General features: G+C 31.9%; 1 protein-coding gene across 1 annotated transcript; it reads left to right on the top strand.

Moving 5' to 3' along the window:
• Positions 1-344: 344 nt before the first annotated feature.
• LOC108911672 lies at positions 345-1,504 on the top strand. The gene is made up of 2 exons (XM_018716664.1): positions 345-418; positions 754-1,504. Exons 1-2 carry the CDS (start codon positions 416-418, stop codon positions 1,348-1,350), a joined length of 600 nt encoding a protein of 199 aa, XP_018572180.1. The 5' UTR covers positions 345-415; the 3' UTR covers positions 1,351-1,504.
• Positions 1,505-22,817: the final 21,313 nt, after the last annotated feature.

Here is a 22,817-nt window from a genome sequence, read left to right as displayed (position 1 = left end):
CGATGTATTAACAAATCCTATTTAATCGAATTACGTGTAAAAATACAAGTGAATAATAATGTGGTTTTACTAGTTTTAATAATGGCACGCCAGTTGATGAGAAATCCTTATCCAGGATCGGACTGTCGCAAAAGTGATTTATGACCTGCTGCTTTTTAAATATATGTCTTAAGCAAACGCTACTTGTTCCCGTAGCACAGGACGTTTTTCTTTAATATTTCCAAGAGAAATAAAGTGTTTGCCTTGAAGGAAAAGTCGATATAGAGCTATGGTGTTGTAAATCTTTTATAATGGAGTATAGTCCATCACTGGGATGTTTACATTAAATATAAACAATGACTAATACCAATTTAATAGATATAAAATACTAACGCGACACTTCTCTTGTAGTGTTGGTGTACTCAAGCATAAAATTATGGTAAGTAGTAATAATATTAGGTTTTTATTGAGATTTTTTCGATCCTTCACTATATATACTTATAGGAAGTAAAGGTGTTTGATCTTAAGGTGCTAAACAATTTATCACATTTTATAAAAAGCACAGTTTTATTGTAATTATTGAACATTACAATGGCAGTGTTTTTTCAAGGTTTCGTAAATACCCTCAAAATTTTTCAAATTTGTTTCTTACAGTGTCTTATTTGTTACATGATTTATCCTTAAATAAAACTGACCACTTATTTTTTAATTTACTAAAACGTATTTTGAATTTAAATATTCTAAACTAGTTTTTTTTATTCTTTTTTATTTTAGATTTTATTCTACATCTGCGGAATCGCTGCTATTGCAAATGGAGCGACAATCCCCCTAACCAACTTACTACCACCAGACTTTCCTCACTCCTCACCTTCTGAAACAGAAATCAGCGCCAAGCTCAAAGGCCTCTACGTGCCAGATAACCTTGAAAAACTCTATGATGATGGTTCCGACAAATCTCCTCCCGCCCCCGTTCCGCTGGCCAACTCCCCTTACGGACCCGTGCCCGCTGGATCGGGTCTTGAAGGGCAATATGTCGCAGACAACTTGGACAAGAGGTACGATCCTGGTTTATATACTCCTGATAACCTCGAGCAGAAATTCGACAATGGACTTTACAAGAATGAAAACACTCCTGAACCCATTCTGTTTCAATCTCGTTTTGGTTTGGTGCCTGCCGGTTCGGGTCTTGAAGGGCAGTATGCCGATGATGAAATTGAAAAACAGTTTGATAGGGGACAGTACGTTGATGCTCAACTTGAGAAACGCTTCAATGACGGACTTTACAGAGGTGAACCTTCTGCAACTTCAGCTTACAATGAAGTTCCCCATGGTTTGGTATCTGCCGGAGTTGGTTTGGTGCCTTCCAAATAATAAAAAAGTGTGTAGTTGGTAACAAATCGTGAGTGTTTTATTGTAGAAGTTTTCACAGAAGTAGTATTGTTAAACCCCACACATAATGTTTTGTTTTAACTAATACTATGACCAGGTAGTTTCAAATCAATAAAAATTATTTTATTTTGTTGAAGTATGACTTTATGTTCAATCACTTAATCACAGAAAAATTAAGATGCAAAAAACATTATATCTGATTTTAACCGCAAAAATTAGTTCTGAAGAATTATGAGGTAGAGGGAGTGGATTATTATTTTGTGACAATACTTGCGGAAGAGAGAAGTTAAAATAATAAAAGAATATTTTATTAAGTCCCTTCTACTTCTTTCAGTTTCATTTACTTAAAAATACACATTTTCATATCCTTAAATAGAAACGATTGGATTTCTTGTTTTCTTTCTTTTGGGTCTCGCTCAGGCGACCTTGCCAGCGGTGAATCGTTCCAAATTCTTCTCTCGGCACACTGGCAGAAGGTTAAGGTCATCGAAACTGAAAGAGCGCCTCGTAATTCTTCTGTTTGGAAAAAGGAAAGTCAGTTGCATAACTACCTGTTTTAATGACAATGAGTTTTCTATTTATATAAGGATCGGATCTTGTTTGGGAAGAGGTCCAGGGTCAAAATTATTTAGGAAATGGGTAAGTAACCTTTGTGAAATTGACGTTGACTTATAAATTTCCGTTTATTTTAAATTATACATAATTTGTTACATATTAACGTTTGATTAGTACAGTAGGTGTAGTATATTTTAGACCTCATCCTGTTAAACAATGTGGTGTTGTCAAATGTGTTCTTCTTAAGTATATACAGGATGTCCGATAACGATTGGGCTATAGCTTAGTTGGATGAAAATAAAGGGACCTAGATCAAGTTGCCTTAATATAATTTTGCTTTTTTTAAAAATTTTCTATTACTCAAATACGTCACAGAGCTATTTTAATATTTTTTTAAATAATAAATCAAAAAGTTTTGTTCTTCAAATAAAATAGGAAATAACTATTTTGTTGAAAATATCAATAGAAATTAAATGTACTTATCCAACTTTCAAAATATTTACAATCTTTTTTTATTGATTTGAGGTATATATCGTTACAGCTTAGAGTAATTATTAACATCCTGTAACACTTACAGTGTGGTTCTACGAAGCAACCTTTGAAAAAGGTAATAATTTAGTAAAAGAATGAATGTTAACAAAAATATCACCGAACACTCAACCATCCATAACTGATAACTAGTAGAAAATTGAAATCCAGTTTTCCCTGGTACGATGCTTTTTCGCAAAATTGACAAGAATACCAATTTCACAGCAAATAAAGTATCATTACATAAAACACCTACATATGTTTTGCCGAGAACTTGACAAACAAATGAATAATAAATATGGTAAAAAACAAAAAATTGTTTCAGGTTATGCTTTACATAATAAAAAAGCCGTCATGTTCGGCTACCCCAAATATCTTTCTGTACCAATTATGATCCAAATTTCTTAGAAACTCAATCATTTAAATGAATAGAAATAAAAAAAATAGACCTGAAATTGCACTGAAGTGTGGACTATTCGATTTGGGATATCATGTATAAAATAAAATATATGTATAATATGGTAGTCGGTGCAAGAGAAAAGTTGAAAAACAGTTTTGTAAAAACTCATGTTGATCCATTTTATCAAAATAAATAATAAAAGAAAAACAAAATTACTGTTTTCTAAAGTGATTCCTAAAGTCCCTATGATCTTTAAAAGATTAAAAGGAGAACATACTTTAACATTCTAACAGTACAGTTCTATCATAGTACTTACCTAGATATAACATTTGAAAAAAGAAACTGACCAGAAGTGTTGGAATTAGAAAGATTCTGAGGTTTTTAAATTCGTGCTCAAAAAAGAGAGAATTATCTTTTACATATTTTAATACACCATATATAATTAAAACTTTTGCGCTCAAGTAATTGAGTTATAGATCAAAGACTGTGTTTTTAAAATCTAATTTTTATCATAGAGAATTTAGGAATCATTTTAGGAAAAACTGTTACTGTTGTTTTTTTATCCACAATGATCAGGCCTAAAAGTTTTTCTCATGACCCTATTTCGTCATGCGTAAACATACCTCTTTATTCTAAAATCAGTTTCCTTATAATGAATAACTTACGAGGTTTGTTCATAAAATACCCGAACTTTAGTGAAATGCGGTTGGCAGCATTGCACATAACCTGCTCTGTTCACATGTTCTTGGATTGTTGATATCTCATTTAGTTTTCGCGATATTGTTATTTCAGTGCAACATGTTTAAGTGTTAGTGATGATTTTTCAAATGTGCGATTTTCTAGATCAAGGATGCAACGCAAAATTTTGAGTGGAATTGGGGGAAACTTTCATGGAAACGTTTCAACTTTTAAAACAAGCTTACGGAGATGATGCTCTGGATCGCACGCAATGTTTTTCACGATTTAAAAGTGTTAGTCAGTCAATTGAAGCTGATCTTCGACCAGGAAGGCCTTCGATTTTAGCTGATGGCTGCCGCATTCAGAAAGTCAAAGATCTGGTGAGTGCAAATCGCCTATTCACTGTCAGAGAAATTGCAGAAGAGCTTAGTATCTCAACTGGGTCATGCCATGAGATTTTGACTGAAAAATTGAATATGCATATAGTTGCAGCAAAATTTGTTTCTGGTTTGATGACCGATACCGAATAGCAGAAAGATCGTATGGACGTTTGTCGGCAACTTCTTGAATAATGGCTACGACATTGAGACGAAAGTTCAGTTATCACAATGTATTAGCAAAGGATCTCTACGCCCCAAGAAATCACGTTAGTCTCGATCTAATTTCAAAGTGCCAAATCAAATAAATGTCCTCCCTGACCCTCCTTACTCGCCAGACCTGACTTCTTGCGATTTTTTCTTATTTCTGAAATTATAATCGGTGCTGAAAGACCACCGTTTTCAAACTATTGATGACACCAAAGCAAATTCTTCACAGACTTTAAAGGCCATTTCAAATGAAGCTATCCAGGACTGCTTCGAGAAATGGAAATACCCCTGGAAAACGTGTGTAAATACGGGAGGGAAGTACTTTGAAGGAGACAAAAGGACCAATAATGTATAAAATTAATAATAACGTTTTAAAAAAATAAAGTAGGGTTCTTTTCTGAACAGACCTGGTATATCGTCAATTACCTAATGACATGGATGTGGTATGAATAAACTTCTTGCAAAATGGTATGCTATTCGATATTGTACCATGATTGTACCCCAACAGTCTTAAATTAGTTATTGTTATTTCGTCAACAAATTGAACTCGTATAAAAATTGTTATAGTTAACAAAATCACCCAGTTCCTAGCCTTTCACTACCTTAGTTGTGGTGCAAGGTTAATGTCCGGTTTCATAACGGTTGTAGGTGAAGATTTATTGAAAAAGAGCAAGGATGGCAACTAATTCGACATTGGCAGAATTAACACATTTCCTCCGCAATTTTGAAATAATAGCTGAAACAATTAAAGACAGAGTTGTTGAAATATAACCCTAATATAATATATTTTATATTTCTTTCCTGACATTGTCGGTTTTTAAGGGTATAAGGTATGCAATTACATTTACAGAATACAACGAACAACACTACTAAAACACATAACATTAGTCATTTGAATTAGATAGATATCTATTATTTTGATATACGATTTTAACATGCCGTATCGACATTAACCCGCAATACATTGTGTGAAGGGAATCCGTTATTTATCGATTTGTAAATTTCCAACACTTCACCGAATACTCTGTCTGTTACAGTTCACGTTTTTTTTTTTGAAGCACGTATACGGCCCTTTTGAAATTTACTGTTTTTGATGTTCATTAAACAGAAATTGGTATGCGCTTTGTTTTTACTTATCAAGGCTATTCGTTTACATCAAAGCAGGCTATGCCTTTTTATTTATGAGGGAGTCGACGTGTGGAGAATATGCTGAAGTTAATTTTAAAGTTCGCTCTCACAAAATTCAATTAGACAAATTAATATTGAGTTTTGAGGTTTGGGAAGTTGCAGGGGTGTACAATTTCGACTCTTTCAGGGGTTTCAGGGTTGTTAACTGTGTTATTTTTATTTTGATGTCAATAAGTTTTCTACTGAATTTCAGTTCCATTTTAAATGTGGCCTTGTTCATAAGCTGGATTCAATTGTGATAAAAATCTAATTAAATTTATTTTTGGGTTCCAATCATACACTGAATTGAAATAATTCACTTAACACATTAAAGTTTAAAGTTCATAAAAGTAATGCGTTATAATGCTACCATGATACTATCTGTCTAAAAAAAGTAAAAATCGAAGAAAGTTTGTTCATATTACAGGGCAAACTGCAGCTATGTAAGTTTTAATCAGCTTGCTTGTGCATGTGTGCAGCAGTTAAACACGCCATGTTTATGTGAAATCGATATATTTAAATTTCTGAAACGTACGAAACAGTGAACTTGCAAGTAGCGTCATGCAACACGGATATTTTTTGTGATATCGGAAGGAATTTACAATTGAAATTTAATGTCGAAGCTACGATGCTAAGAGTGTCTTTATATAAAATTAATTAAAACTTCCACATGTTTTTGTGTGTGTTCACTTCACAAAAAATGTAATAAACTAGTTTTCTGTGAAATGATGTTGCTTATTCTTGTAATTCCAAAGTATGTACGTATTGGAAGACTTTTACTGACAAGCTAATGTTGTGGAAAGATACGAATTATTCCTCTGCTTCGAGAAATTCAAGGAACAACGGATTTATATTTTAAAGTAATGCTTTGGTCACTGTAAATGGAGAAAGGAAGATAAGAAAAGATTGCTGAATAATAGTAAAAAGCTCCTTCAACATCAGTCTTACCTGTAATTGCTAGGAGATAGCATTTTTATTACGGCTAAATTGATGGGTTTCTTAAGCTTTCTTGTTTTATTTAACCGCAACGTTCCCGTGCCAGATAATTATCTAAATAAATTTTCGCATTTAGTGCCAGATAGGGGGTCGTTTTAGTAAAGTAGTTTTTTAATGAATATGAGAAAAATTGTGTATAATTTATTATTACCAGGCACTAAAAGGGAAGTTGCTTTGAAACTTAAAATAATTTATACATCGTTACTAGTTACTTTGTATATTTTTATACAGGGTGTAACTTAAATACGCAAACATATTTTAGGATCTTGGGTCAGTTTTTTCTTGTGACCTAAACAGGTTCGTTTTCGAAGTACAAGGTGTTTAAGATTTTGAAAAACATAACATTTACAAAAATGTCTAGATGGTTGACGTCGAGTGATGAAACTTGCGCTACTGATATAACTAAGTAAACGTAAAAGTTGACGGCACTTGTATGTTATCCAGAGGTGAAGACATTGGCAAATATTTATGCTACGAACAGTATTTCGACGCCACTGAATATTTTGAGAAATCTATCGATGCATTTGTCCGCTTGTTGCTAATTAAGTACATTTGAAACATTTTATTCTAAAAATGGGCCAATTTGAGTTATTTTTTTTTAATCTAAGATCATTCTAAATCAACAATAACTTTCACAATTCTCTTTAGAAAACCCAAAATTTGTTATCCATACGAGGTCTGTTCAGAAATTAACTGAACATTTTAAATTACGCGCTAATGGAGATATTTAGTGATATGCGGTTGGCAGCACTGCGTTGCACATAAATGAAGCTATGCGAAATGGAAACACCGTTAGGAAAAGTGTGTGAATAGGGGAGGGGAATATTTTGGAGGATACATGAACCAATAATGTATAAAATTAATAACAAAATTTAAGAAAATGGAGGTCGATTATTCTCTGAACAACCCTCGTATACATTCAACTGCTTGGTAAGTTTATTTTAGATTAAAAAAACCTCTGAACTAGCCAGATAAATTGGGATCTTTTTTCATTGAAATTTCATTACTAATTAAATTAAAAAGTTTATTAAAGTTTAAAAATATTCAGCGTCTTCTGATTATGTGTTTTTTAGTGGTAGTGTCTCAAAATACCCTTAGCGTTGGTTAACATGAACAAATTCAGTGAATTTTACCTCACTAATTTTATCAGTCTATCTTAAACATTTCCAGAGATATTTTCACAAACGTTATATTTTTTAAAAAGCAATGATTTGCATCTCGAAAAGCTAGTCATTTTAGGAATACATTTTCACAATTCTTTTCTTCTTAAGATAATCCAGGGAATCATTTCCTGATATATTTTTACATACTTTAGTTACAGCTTGTATGTATTAATTTAACAAGGGACCTCGCACGCACCTTATGGAAATTCGTCTTTCGGTGAAATTTCCTGAAAAATTGATATGTTGCCCATTTTTTATCACTGATCAAATGTCTTCATGGTCACGAAGCTCCAAATGCCCATCTGAAGGCGGTAGGGTTCACAAAAGGGTCAAAAACAGTAAATATAAAAATATATATGATTTTTTTGACATATCATGTAGTTTGTTTAACAATGATTAGTATATATTAGTATATATTTGATAGAAATCTGTGAAATGCTCTCACACATAAAGAATAACCACAATTACCGCTGACATTAGGGTAACCGGATGTGCAGTATGATCACGAGGAGGTTTCAACTCAAAGAGTGACCGCAAAAACCTGTGATTTTCGCACGTTTTTTCACAATTCACAGGGAATTAAAAAATACATAAAAATATGTTTTTGGTCGCAAATTACTTGTCCTAAAAAACTGAAATGAGCATAGCTTTTAGTATTTTGAACATTTTAAAAATCACCCCTACTTAGGGGTTGAAAAAATGTAAAAAATGAAGGATTTGAATATTACCCATTGATATAAAAACTATTAGCATGTGAATTATCTTAATATATTTTTATATATTTTTTTAATTTTTACAATTATTTTCTGTATTTTTGGGGATGAGTACACCCCCTGAGCATGCTTAAGGGTGGATTTTCTAATTCAACATGCTTATTTCAGTCATGAGAATAAATCTTTCTTTGTATCAAGAATCATTCGATAGAAAAATTCACATGCTGACGGTTTTATTTATTGGTAATATTCAGTTCTTCATTTTGGGCGTCTTTTCAACCCTAAATAGGGGTGATTTTTGAAAATTTTCAAAAGAACTAAAAGCTATGTTCATCTTAACGTATTTTTTAGTAATTTGAGACCAAAAAGATATTTTTATCTATTTTCTTTAGTTCTCTGCGAATTGTGAAAAAACGGGCGATTTTAACTAAGGTGTACTGAAAAGTATTATGAGTAATATGAAAAAGAGAAATATGTAACTTCTCTAATATTTTATTACTTTTCATTTATTTCTCGTTTTTTGTATCACTTGTTTCCAATGCGCTGAGTCTAAAAAGTTTAACCAGCACAGCTATTGATGCTCGCTCATCATACACTTTTTCTGAATGTATCCTTTTTTACGAAATGAATTCTGCAGACGTTATTACTCTAAAAGACATCTCAGGATCCGATTGAAGTAATTCAGATCGAAAAAAAAGTAAAACCTCGTCTTCAATTAAGAAATGAATCTCTCATGCCTCAGACCGGTCCCATTTTCTTAATAGACACCAATTTATCCCAACCTATTCCAGAACTCTTATGCCATCGACGAATTTCTCATTGATTGCGTTTTATTCAGATGTTTTGGAAAGCGGGGAAAGTTCTCGGCCTGACTGATTCACAAATTGGTGGGCATGAGTGTGCACAAATAGTCCTTAAAGACAGTGGCGCGCATAAAAACATTGTGAAATAATCATTTATATTATTGAAAAACAGAAGGCAGGTTACCTATACACACAATTTATATGTTCATTTTGTACATTTGAAATTATTTATAATAAAAATTGATTCTTACTCCAATCAAATTAGAGTTTGAACGTGAGAAACTTATTAGTAGATATTTTATTGTACTTTATGATGGGGAAGGGTATGTAGAATATCAAAATATCAAAAAAGTAACTCGAAAGAAGTCACGCTAAGTTGGCAAATTGCAAATAAGTTGCAAATTTACATGTTTTTTTCACTTTTTTACTGCCCAAGAAAACCTAGACGACCTATCGGAAAATTTGTTATTTTTTGTTGTAGGCAATTAAATTATCTACAATTTAAGGTATCTAAAGTCATATTTCAGCAATTTGTTAACTGTAAAATAAATGTTGAACGCGTAAAAATTTTCAAAGAAGATTGCGCATTGCAAAAAACAATGGATGTTGATGAAATTTATGGAAAAAACGGTAAATCCAAAGGCCAACATGTGTGTCAAAGGCCGATTCAATTGACCGTGAAATTGTTGCTCCAGCTATTTGTTCATTAATTTCGTTCGTTTTTATATGCAAATAATTGTTTAATTTCTAATTGATCCAAAAAAACGTATCGGAAAAGAAACATTTCAAAAAGTTGAAATAGCTCTTTATAACTAACAAAGTAGGACGTGCAAAACAGCGTTATAAACAAATCGTCCCGGGTCAGGCAAAAGCCGCTCGGGAATTCACTCTTTTTGCATTAAATAGATCTTATTTTTACGGTAATTTAAAAAAAGATAAATCACCTACGTCTCTTTGTTCCCAAGATAGTTTCTTTGTTTTAAAAAGTTAATTGTTAATTGGACGTATTGGACCAGGATTTTAGGGACAATTAAAGAAAGGATTAAACTTTATTTTCAGAATTTAAATTGATAGTTCATGTAACGCAATTAATTGACAAGTAACTGGAGCAACAATTTCACTGTGAATTGAATCGACGTTTGGCACACATGTTAGTCATTGGATTGCCCGTCTTTTTCATAAATTTCATCAATTGCTTTTTGCAATAATAATGGGCAATTTTCGAAAACTGATATTTCTGCGTTCGACCTTTATTTTACAGGAAACCAATTATTGAAAAATTACTCTAGGTACCTTAAATTATAGGTAATTTAATTGCCTACAACATAAAACGACTAATTTTTCGATAGGTTATATAGAATTTCGTGGGTAATAAATAAAGTTTAAATTATTCACTTAGGAATTTATTGAATGTATACCGAGATAACTTAACTGACCTCGATACGGACACCGGACATCAAATATGATATCCTTATTACATTTATTTGCGATAAGAAGGTGTAAGAAGCACTTGTTTACCTATAATCCAAGGGATTTAAACAAGGTGGCCAGCGTATACGATCATTAGTTCCAATCCAGGAATTGTTAAACGTTAATCCAAAAATAGTCTAACAATTCCATTAACCAGGTTCATCTTGCTGAAACCACTTTAAGTTTCTCAATTTTTCAAGAAGCAAATCATCTAAAATTTCTTCATATTCATTTTGTAGAAAATTTAAATATGATCACCAGTAAAATGCTGAGGAATCAAGTAAGGACCTAGTAACTGATCGTGGGGAAGGCCACACCAAACATTTACAGAAAACCGAATTTGTGGTCTTACTTTCTGTGTTAAACGTGGATTTTTCAATAGTGTAAAATTGTTTGATTTTTCTGTTAAACATTCCACTATTTGTAAATAATGTTTCATCATTCCATAATATCTTAACAGGAAAATTTGGATCTGTCCTCAATTCATCAAAAATCCATTCTCAAAATTCCAGTCTTTGTTGGTTGTCTTCGGGATGCAATGTTTGCACTGGTTTGAATTTAAAATCAAGATACCTATGTTTTCTATAAATTTTTTTGAACGTCTGACTTTGATAAATTACATTCTCATGCTAATTGTCTTTGGGATATTTCGGGATTTATGTTAATTTGTGCCAAAACGTTAATTTTATTTGCGGTTATATACCATAAATACCATATTCTTGAAATTGCCTGTAAAAGCGTTGGAAAATATTCCTATTTGGTTGCCTTCTCTCGAGATAAATCTCTTCATAAAGTTTTAACGCAGCCATTGAATTTGTATTACATTGCATGTAAACATTTTTTCGGAACACATAAGAGAGTAGGTAGTTATTTGAAAAAAATTGAAAGGCGAATCCGAAAATATCACGGTTGTTACCGTAAAGCATTTTATTTAGAAAAATATGCCCTGCAACTCCGCCACTGGAGCATGTAAAATTCAGGAAAAGCCCTCAGATTTTGGACAATGTTTACATAAATACATGTGCCCAATTTCAAATTGTTTCACTTACTAGTTATTAAATTATTTAAAAAAATTAACGATATATTTTTACACCCTGTATATTTTTTAAAGAAGCGCCCTAGATAAATTCTTTATAGGAAAGACTCCCCTTAAAATTCACTAAAGAATACGAGGTTTCATTTTTGGTCACCATTTGTGAATCACCCTGTATATATCTAGTTTTTCATTTATTGAATATTGTGCCAATACCAACAAATAATAAAAACACTTGAGCACTTATTTACAGTAAATGATGTTTACTTTTAAATAGAAATGTCAAAATTGTTTGTTTTTTCATGGCAACTACGATTAAATTAAATAAATTATAAAATTGATGTTTTTTGGTTCTTAATAAAATCTTTTCACCTAAGTATCGTTGAACTCGAAATTTAGTGCTTCATCTAGTGGTACAAAAATCCAATATGATGTTCATAAGAAAATCCAAGGTTGGTTACGAAAACGTAACGATCTGTTAGGCCTGGAACGGATACAGCATATTGCGTTATGTATAAATACCGATTTTTATTACTCTACTTTCAATAATAAAAAAGATATGGAAGAAAGAAGAAAAGCCAAGTTTTCAGTTTTTTCAGCTTATTTCAGGAACGGTTTAATTTCAATTTCCTTTCATAATCCGAAATGCCATGAAAATTTGTAACTTTTTTGCAGTTGACCATCCCTTTAAATATAGTTCATGAGATTGAACATAAAATAAAATTTGCACCGAATTTGTTCTACACTATTTTTTATAACGGCCTTATTAATTCCTGATCCATCTTGTTTTCAGGAATTATAATGTTTTTCTTGTAGAAGCATACTATAAAAAAACCTGACTTGCGTAATGGATGGTTTCGATCGAATTAGGGTACGAGGGAAAGTTGCAAAATTGTCAGGAATCGCTTATTCAAAATTGAACTGAAACTATATATTCGGTTTAATCTTTTAGAGGGAAATAACTTTTCTTTAAAACTTTTTCTCCTAGGGTTGAAAATAAAGGTAATTTACTCTTGGGCCGATTTGCAGTTGATTTCGTCTACCACTCGTATATAACAAAAGTTTTATGAAGTTCGATGGGCGCTATTTTGATTTGACGACATGCAGAGAAAATTGACAATCGAAGGAATTTATTAAATTTATACATAAAATTTTTTCCCAAGTGTAAACTTTTTGGATGGCGCTGTATACAGGGATGGCTAGAAGTACGGAATAAAATTCATATCTTTTGAATGAGTAAATTTTTTTAAAAACGCCGAAACACGTTAACTGATTTTGATTTTTTCCCATGTTTCGGTTATATAATAATTAATTTTTCTTCAATCCCCTAACCCGCAGCTACCCCTACTTTTTTTTTCAAATGGAAACATAAGGCACGAGGGAGCTCGTTGAAAAGCTTATAGAAAACCGAATCCAGCCATACCAAACAAACAAGTTTTATTTTTTCAATAGCAAGGTTTTTAGGGTTGTATACAACACCTACTTAACAAGTGAAATAAAATTTAATTATCTTCAGTGTTATGCTCCATGAATTTGCNTATGCAATAACTTCAATAATTCAGCCCAGGAAATTAAATTTGTCCCATCGTCCTTATTGCATATAGTATTTTCTAACACTCATTAATCGTTGTGTAACAGTGTACATTATTTTCAGTGTACCTACACTTTAAATAATATTCTTTTTTAATAAAACGGCAGCCACACAAGAAATGTTGAATGATGTTTCAAATTAAATGATTTATCCTGAACATTAATATAGCAAGAACAAAAATACTGGGGTCATATTTTTGCAAAGCTTCTTTGCTGTCAAAATCTTTTTGCGCGAAGCTGGGGCACCCTTTTTGCATACGCCTCTGCCCATAGTTCTCCCATGAACGTGTCTGTAAATGCCATCGCATCCTGCATCCAGACAGTCGGGGGTGACTCATAGCTGGCAATAAAGGAAACCAGGAAAAGTCCGGGTTTTATAGACGGCAGACGCTGGGGGAGGACTGTTGCGTACTATATGAATATATAGACGTAACTCATATCCCAAAATGTATCTATCTGTATGACCGAAATGATTTATTGGGAATTTGGATGTGAGGCATTCGTCTTTTCCATATGATTAACTATTAATTTTGGGGACTACTTATGGGATATCACAAGAACGTTTTAAAAATTAGGTTTATTTTCGTCTAAACTGAAGAATATAAAAATTTGTAGGTCTTGCTTTTGATGAACAGATGTTTAAACAAGGTAACAGTATGTAGATTAATCAGAATAGACGGACGTCATTTTGAACAGTTGTAAAATAATTTATATAAATTATATATACAATGTGTCCCCGGATGGAGTACCGCAATTTTTTATTGTTGATTTTTCGAGAAAAAGTTCATTTCATCACAATATATTATTTACTGACGAATCAACTTTCACAACTAATGGCGGGCGTGGTTTGCTCTCAAAATTGTAGATACTGTTCTAAAGATAATCCAAAATTTCGATTGATGCATATGGCTTATTATGTTCTAAATATGGTTACATGCAAAATTTTTGTCAGTATAAGAGTCTAAGAATATTAAACAACATTTTCGACACTATTGATTAATTTTTAAGTATTATGCTACCTATATCTTCTAAACAAGTGTTTATTACTTTATTAAAAAAAAAATAGAGAATTTTCGAATTTTTATTTTTTATGCTTGCTACATTGTTAAACAAATTTAAAACATTTGAAAAGTTTACGTTTCACAAAAATGTGTAGGGACTAATTTAAGTTAATTTAATTAGAATAATTCTACGTACTCATCCTTCCCAGAGGTAATCAAAAACAATTTTTCTCAGAAACGATGAATTTTAGTGAAATACAACAAGTATACGTTTTAACAATGAATAAATTGACGGTAGAGCCTATATTCATCTCAGGAATATGCATACACAAATTTGACTGAAACATCTAAAAAACAAAGGAAATCGATTCAACTATACCAATTTTTACTAAGATAACTTGATCCAACTTGGAATTTCTTTTAGAAGTATGGCTTATTCTATTTAGGATACTCATATTTAAACAAAGTACTTAATATTTATGCTATACAGTTCAAAGGTATTAATTTTGATGACATTATTTCGTGAACTTACTGTAAATCAGTTTCTCTTAGGCTGCAATCCGTTTCACCTATTTGAGATCCGTCTTGTATAAATTATAAATTACGTGTTGCCGCAAGGGAAGCTGCTAAATAAGCTCATTTTGTTAGTTTACTCTGTGCTACGCAACTTGTTCTATACTGTTTTTCTTGAAAATAACTCTGAATATAGTTGGCGTCCCTACCTAATTTGTATTATCGTAAATATGATCAAATTCCGAATTCCTATCTTTGAAACAAGAGATTTAAATATTAAAGGTATTTTTCAAATCCGCTGAAATTTGCTTTGAAATGTTTACATTTATGCTTTTGATATTAGGTAGACACTGCTGTGAATAATTGGCTTTTCACTATTTATGCCAGTAACGCAATTTTTTTCTACAGAGTATTTCGAAAATAGTTCGAAAAGTTTGAAAGTGAGTAATAATCTCAAGACAAAAGAAACAAGAGGTACGAGGCGACATAAACGTGCCGAAAAATGGTTTCTAATTGAACTAAATGAAGTAAAAGATAATAATAATAAAAGAGCAAAATAATTTTTCTATTGATGTTTTTCTTCCTAATATCTAAGTCTGTTGCAGGCAGGTGAAAAGTCGATCGCCAATCACTGTTATGCATTAATTACACTATGTATACATGTTATATAAGGGCGTTGGCCATTACATCTAATGATTTACGATGTCTGACCATGATTGGGCTATCTGGAGCCCGTAACGTGTTAATCAGATCTAAATCAATCACAGGAAAGTCTTTCAATTAAATATGTGAAGGGGATGCTGACTTTTCGATTCAACGAGGGATGATATACAAGGAGATTCACACAAAAATGGCTTCGTGATATAGTTAAATCGTGAAATCAAATTTGATTAAAAATTAGCGACCAGTCTTTCACACAAGATCTTCAGTTCTTGTATCTAATTTCTTGGATCTGTACAATTGTCTCCAATTAAGTAAACATTCAAATTTATGTTATTGTTGTATACATGAAATTACTATACTTAGTCTAATTAAATAATTCAAGTCTAATGATGGTAGTTTGTGCTTCCGTTCGATTTAAACCACCTGCTGAGCCCTCCCGTTGATAAAAATAAGTTAATAACGTGTTTAGTCAATACGTCCCGTCCTTGACTTCCGATATGCACGGCACGGCAAATATTTATATACAGGGTGTCCCGCCAGAAAACGCACAAACTATAAAGGGGCTTTCCTGAAATAAAAGCAAGCAAAACGTACTTTGTTCGAGACATCGCCCTTACTAGATATTGGGAATGTAATTCAAAGCAAATCGGAGCATATAGTTTAGAGTTTATTTCTCATATAATATTATTATTATTATTAGTTAAAGAATGGATTTTTAATTCTTTCAATTTTTTTTTTTGATTTTTTTTAAGGTAGTTTCACAAAATTTTGTAGGATAGGTACTATCCTACATTTATCAGTTGGTAGTAGTTATGGTGAGGGGGAGTTGGAGGGGGGGTCAATCTCTTTCGTGAAGCATAACTGCGAAGTCTATCAGCTTTTTTTAAAAATATTTATCCATATTTAGTGAGAGAGAGATAATTAAGAAAGAAGAAAGAAATAATGTAAATTCAAATGTTCGTATGTTTTGAAATAAAATGCACAGTGTTGATTGAATTTTCAGATTATTTTGCCACAGGAACTACAATTTTCAAAATAATTTTAATTCCCATGTGTTTTGTGATCTTTCACTGCGAAAAATTAAAGAAATTTTCTTGTTCCATCATTGTTTTCCTAAAAGTACGAGTTCTTGTCTATAATACACCAGTCTTAAGCGTTTTGCTACAACTTGTATTTTCATTTACATTTTCCTTATGTTGAGAAAATACAGGTATTTTAACTGCTATACAGGGTGTCCCGTTCATGTTTCAAAAAAACTTGTGTGCAAGTTCCTCATGGGAAAATAATAGGGGTAGATCATGTAAAATTTTTTTCTTAGACTCCCTGTTTTCAAGATACAGTGTGTTGAAGTTGTCACTTTCCAAATGGTTTTCCTTAATTATCTTTAAATCGGCTAAAGATAAAACTGTCAAAATTTGAAAACGAATAAACATCAACTGTGCGTTAAAAATAAAGTGCAAACGGTTTCTTTCTGAAAAGCAGTGTCGCCAGTAGGTAATTCAAAGTAATTTCTAAACGGTTCTGTAAACTTTAAAGGATGCCACAAAAAAAAGGTATACTTGTCGAAATTCGGTAGCATGTACCATTTTCGAGGAAAATTAAGTTGCATTTTTTTGCTCACATAAAGCGGCACAGGTACATTAACAAAATATTACATTGAAAGAGGACCTTACCATTGAATGAGCTGAAGACATTTAGCTACCAACAGTATTTGCATGTAAGACTATAATATTAATTTCTTAGGTTTCACATGAAACAGTTAAATTGTAAAACATTTTATTAACTAAAAAAAATTTAAATTTATTTTAGGTTTCGGTTTGTTGTAAACTAACATTTAAAAACGTAAATCAAAATAAATAGATTATGGTAATTAATTATCTATTATTAACTAATTTTAGATTTTGTAAACTACTACACTAGCATTATAAAATAAACAATTGCTGAATGGACTGAATTGTTGATGGACATGAATGCTTAAAAAAAGTGATAAAAACAGAAAAATATTAGGAAATAGACTCGGAGACATACAGAACAAAACAGTTGCACAGTTAAATAAATGTGCAAACTCGAAATACTACAGCAGATACGGAAATTGTCCCCCATTTCCTTCTATGCAACGTCATTTTTCTCGAAAATGGTACATGCTACCGAATTTCGACAAGTATACCTTTTTTGTAGTATGCTTTAGAGTTTATAGAACCGTTTAGAAATGTAATAAATTTTGACTTTTAACATATTTTTTTTCGACTGTACCCCTCCAATTACCTGTATCGGCGACACTGCTATCCAGAAAGAAACCGTTTGCACACTATTCTTAATGCACAGTTGATTGAAGTTTACTCGTGTACAAATAATGACATTTTTATCTTTAGCCGATTTAAAGATAATTAAGGAAAACCATTTGGTAAGTAACAACTTCAACACACTGTATCTCGAAAACAGGGCGTCTAAGAAAAAAACTTTACATGAACTACCCCTATTATTTTTTTTAAACAAGGATGGGACTCCCTGTATATTAAATATCAAATCAAGTGTATATTGTATAGTTGGCAAACTAAAGAAATATGTATTAATATAAAGGGTGAAAATAGATTTATAAGTGTTTTTTGGTGTGTATTCAAATAATTCTGAGAAAATGTGCCTTATTGGTATTTTACTATTGAAAAATACAGTCTTTTAAGTTTAAATCAAAAATATGTCAAACATTACATTCTATATGGATGGGCTGACAGTATCACAAATCTCAGTATCTACTTTAAACATAATTTTTCACATTTTACTTTTGAAAATAAATAGGGCAATTCTTAGGAAAATTTTCCGAAAATGCAATTAAATAATACAGTTTTTTCTTCTAGAGTTTATAAAATAGTGATTCGAAGAAGAAATTAGTTTTTATATATATTCACCACTCAAGCTTTGTAATTTAAAGCAAAATAAAGAAAATGAATTCGCCGTGAAAATGTACCTAACAGGCATAAAAATGTCAAGACATACCTATTCTTCATTTAAGATTAAATTTAAATCATTTTTACTCATCCGTTATATATTTTTTAGTAAATTAATTGAATCGTACTAATATCTCCGTTACTGGTTGCTTGGAGAAATTGAAAATTAAATATTTATGTTGGTGTGGAAAATACAAAAAATAATAAATTTGTATGTTGAATCTCTATCACCCTGTATCTCGAATGGGAAGCATTTTTGAAAAAATGTTCATGTGAAAAACACTACTTAAGTATATTCAAAAGTACTAAAAGTACTAACAACTCTCCTATGTTAAATCTGACTCACCCTGTATATATTGATTACTATTTTTTTATACATTTTAAACAGTACCTATATCATAGTTAGCTTTTTTAGTACAGACAATAAAATATTTATATTCCGTTTATGAAGAATAAATAAAAATTCAGTAGCTTTTACGCTAATTTTGAAAATTACTTGAAAATTGTAAAATATTATGTATGTATCATTTAGGATAATAAATTTTTGATTCTCTTGAATCAATTTATTCTACTTTTATTTGTTAAGTTAATATTTCGTTTTACTTACCCAAATTTGCTTTAAACAGCAAAAGCACGACGGACAACATGATTTCGATAAAAAAAATCACTCAGATACACAAAATATATCGCCTTTAAAGCAACAGATCCACTAAATTCCTCCGTGAATTATTAATTTCGCACCAGAGTGAATTGGCCGGACGCGAAAAACCCGCGCCCACGCGATTTTGGCGGTTGTTGGCGCCAAAACGAAAGATAGCGTGCGGAACAGCCTTGGCGGAGCTGGAGGCGCGCGGCGGCGAAGTGAGCGTCGCAACGCCAACGTCGTGCCACCCCCAGGATGTATGCGCGCCGGTGCCGGAGAAGTAGGAAGGCGCGGGAGGATGGCGGCTAATGCGCCGTGCATATTGCTCAAAATGTAGCGAAAATGTACACAGGATCTTTTAATAAAGTTGGAGGGATAAGTTTTAGAAAAATATTTGTAAATATGTACAGGGTGTTACGCTTAAATATGATATAGGCCTGCAACTTCTTTACTTTTTGGGCGATTTCAAAAATTTTTATTTGGGAATATAGAGTAAAAAAACTGTCTAACTGTGATACTGTTGTTTTTATTAATGCAATTCACGGCCAACTAGGACGCGTTTTCTTAACATCGAAACAGCTGATTGGTATTAGCGATTTTTTTCCAAAAAACAGATTACGTATTCTCATTCAGCATCCTTTAAAACGTCTTACCACCAAGTTTCATCAAAATTGATACATCTTCAGGATCAGAATCAGAATTGAAAATATTGGTAACAAACAGTTATTCATTGAATGGTAGATAGTTGTTTAATATAAAAATATATTTTTTTATTGGCAGTGATCCTAGAATCATAATTGACTTGCAGCTGTATATCATGAATCGTATTAATTAAATAATTTATGGTTTTTAAAGACACAGTTTTGTAAATTGGCGATAAAAGTAAACAATATAAATTATTTACTCATTATGTAAAAAACTTCTAACCCCAATAAGTGTTTATGATGTTACTGTGCATTAATTAATTGTACATAGAAGAACTGTGTAGTGAAATCTATAAAAATTCATTTTTGATTTCCGGTAAAACAATGTTTTAAAAAATACATATAAATAAAAAGACAGAGCTAATATAAAACATTATTAACCCAGTGCATGATATTTCTGTCTGTTACTTAAAAACAATGATTTAATGGAATAAATATTACAGTTCCTTCATTTTCTTTACCAGTCTTCTTCTTGTTTAGAAAACTCCCAATAAAAATTGTAAGAATACGTTTATATGTATGTATTTCGATTCCAGAAGTTATTTCTTTTTACACCATGGCTTTGTTTGGACTCATTGAATATACCACATTTTTTTTGGTTAAGTTGTAAATCAGTAGGAAATAGCGAACAAGCATAGACGAAAATTTGTAATAACCATAAGAGTTTTCGGAGAATTGTTTGGAAAACATTTTCGCATTTTTTAACCGAGGCTGTTAATATATATTTTTTTCATAATAAAAACTTTGAAGCGTTTAGGTCTGGCGACATTGGCGTTCACGCAACAGATCTTTCACGTTGGTCCACCAATTAGGAAATTTTGAATTATACATTATCGTAGTTCACACCGAAAATGCTGTAATATGCAACAACAGCTCTTTAAGTTAATTGTATACCTTCTAACAAATTACTAAGTTTGATTCTGCGTGAGTAGTACCCTAGCATCAAAGCTTGAACCCGTATATTGAAAATGATAAATAAAAATGGCACTGATTTACATGCTGGTTAGCTAGGAAGCGATTTTACTGCATTTTGCGTGCCTTTCATAACACATCCAGTGCCCTTAATTGTTTAAACCATTGTTAAAAATTCCCGAATACGGTAACTCCTGTTAGGAAAGCATTCGACGATGCCGCCGTAGCATTTTGACCACATTCCCCGTCAATTAATATAATCATAGGATCATTTTTGTTATGCAAACAATTTAGACACAAACAATAGCCATGTAAGCGTGTCTAATTCAAATTTTATAACTCGCGTAAAACTGATAATGTTTTAGCGAATAGAAACATGATTTATTGTTTTCGTTTTCTATATCTAATAAAGAACAGGACTTGATTCAAAATTGTTTTACATTTTGGAGGATTATTTGTCTGTTACGAATTTCTAGAAAAAAATTTTAAGTTAAAAAGTGTTTTTTTTTATATTCACCTTTTCAGTGAAGAAATATACCGGGTTATTCACAACTTATACAAAAAAATCTGGGAATAGATGCAGCATGAGAAATGGAGTCAATATCCTAAAAAAAATTTTTGTAATTTCCTTATAGTTTCCGAGAAAAAAAATATTGAAGTTATAGTACATTCAACCACTACATAGCTGGACAACTGTAGTCTCTAGCATCATTCGCCACGTGGCCCCAGCGACTCCAAATACTGAAATTGGATTTTGCAATCGTCGTTGCGTATTTACCTGTTATTTGTGGTGTTTACAATAGGTTTTTAGTAGTTAGTGTCAAAAAAGGGTAGTTAGTGTCAAAAATGGTTTGCGTGTATAGCAACTCGGAGTTGATGGATATCGTTTTAATTTATGGTGAAGCATTTGTTATGGTGTAAGACAACATTTATGTTAGTTCGTAGAAACTGAGTACAACGGACCCAAATGTGTTTACACGTTGGTGTATAAAATTTTGAACAATTGTTGTAACATCGGGTATGTCAAATGATTCTATTATTTAAAAACACAAATTAATTTTATTAATTAATAAAGGCAAAAGCAGTTGAATTTGCCGATATAAAATTCTATTTACATATTTCTTTCCTTGCGAAAGTTTTTGTCCGTTTTTTATCACACCGCCATGCTGGTCGCATTGTGCGAGGTCAGGTTTTACAGTGGACCAGTTTCCAGTGCCGTGCAGAAGTCTATTTTGAAATCATTTTCGACCTGCCCTTTTTGATTTTTTCTTTACAAAATTATATTTGTAAGGGTCCCCTGTACATCCAGAATTTTTTTTTGGATAAGTTCTGAATCACCCTGTATAAAATTCATGAAACGCAGTGACTGGTAACTTAATACTGAAATTTTGTAAAAAAAAATGAAGGGTAAAAAGGAAAAGGTTTAAAGTCACAAAGTCATTAATCTAAAAATAAAAAATACGTTCAATAATTAGGTTGAGATAGTATAAAATATAATTATTAAACCTTCCATGTACATTCCAAATAAATTGGTCCGAGTGAAAGCTGAGTGAATTCATTGAGTGAAATTATTGAGTACATTTTCAGTCAATATTGGACGTTTTGATAATTTTACACATTTTTAATAATATTTGAACTAAAACTAATAGTTTCACTCTTATTTAAGTTGTACCTACTCATACTAACAGAGGAAAATTTCGCTCAATCGGGTGGCCAGAAAATGATACATTATTGAGTGAAATTGAGTGAAAATAAGTCCAATTTTTCTTTCAGTGTAGAAATATATTAAATTTCAATGAATGTCGAATTTCGTGCTGGCGAAAATTATGTTTTCGGTTTATTAAACTGCATTTATTTAAAACTGATAAACATTGTTAGCTGTATCGTTTGACTTCTAACCCATTTAATCGTTAAATGCTGAGCAAAATACCGACCTGTCTTTACCTTCAAAGAAATATCGTAACACTTTATCGGTATTCATGCGTAACACCTGCATTCCTACTTCTTTGATTCATACCTTCGATGGTTGCGTGAGTGCCATTGCTCACATAACCGCCGTCCGTGACAGGGCATATGCTAAATAGTTGCTAAAACGATCAAAATTGCCCACATTCGTAGTAAGGCGATCCGGCTGTGGATATTTACGTCTGTATGGTCCTGGAAACGGTCAACTTGCGGGAAACTAATTAGAAGAAATGCCACCTCTTTAAAATGCACAGTCCAATTTTTATTAACACTAATTAATTCCGGCAACCTTCATAGGAGCCACTGATACTGGACATATTAAATGGCCGGTTCTGTATACATTACCGTGTTGCAGTTTTCTAACTAATTTGCATAGTATTTCCAATTTTATAAAAGTCAATTTCTACCAAGGTCCAAAAG

Source organism: Anoplophora glabripennis, unplaced genomic scaffold (assembly GCF_000390285.2).
Source record: "Anoplophora glabripennis isolate ALB-LARVAE unplaced genomic scaffold, Agla_2.0 scaffold575, whole genome shotgun sequence".
NCBI lineage: Eukaryota > Metazoa > Arthropoda > Insecta > Coleoptera > Cerambycidae > Anoplophora > Anoplophora glabripennis.
Note: the sequence above shows the minus strand (reverse complement) of the source record. Positions and strands in the feature narration are given on the sequence as shown.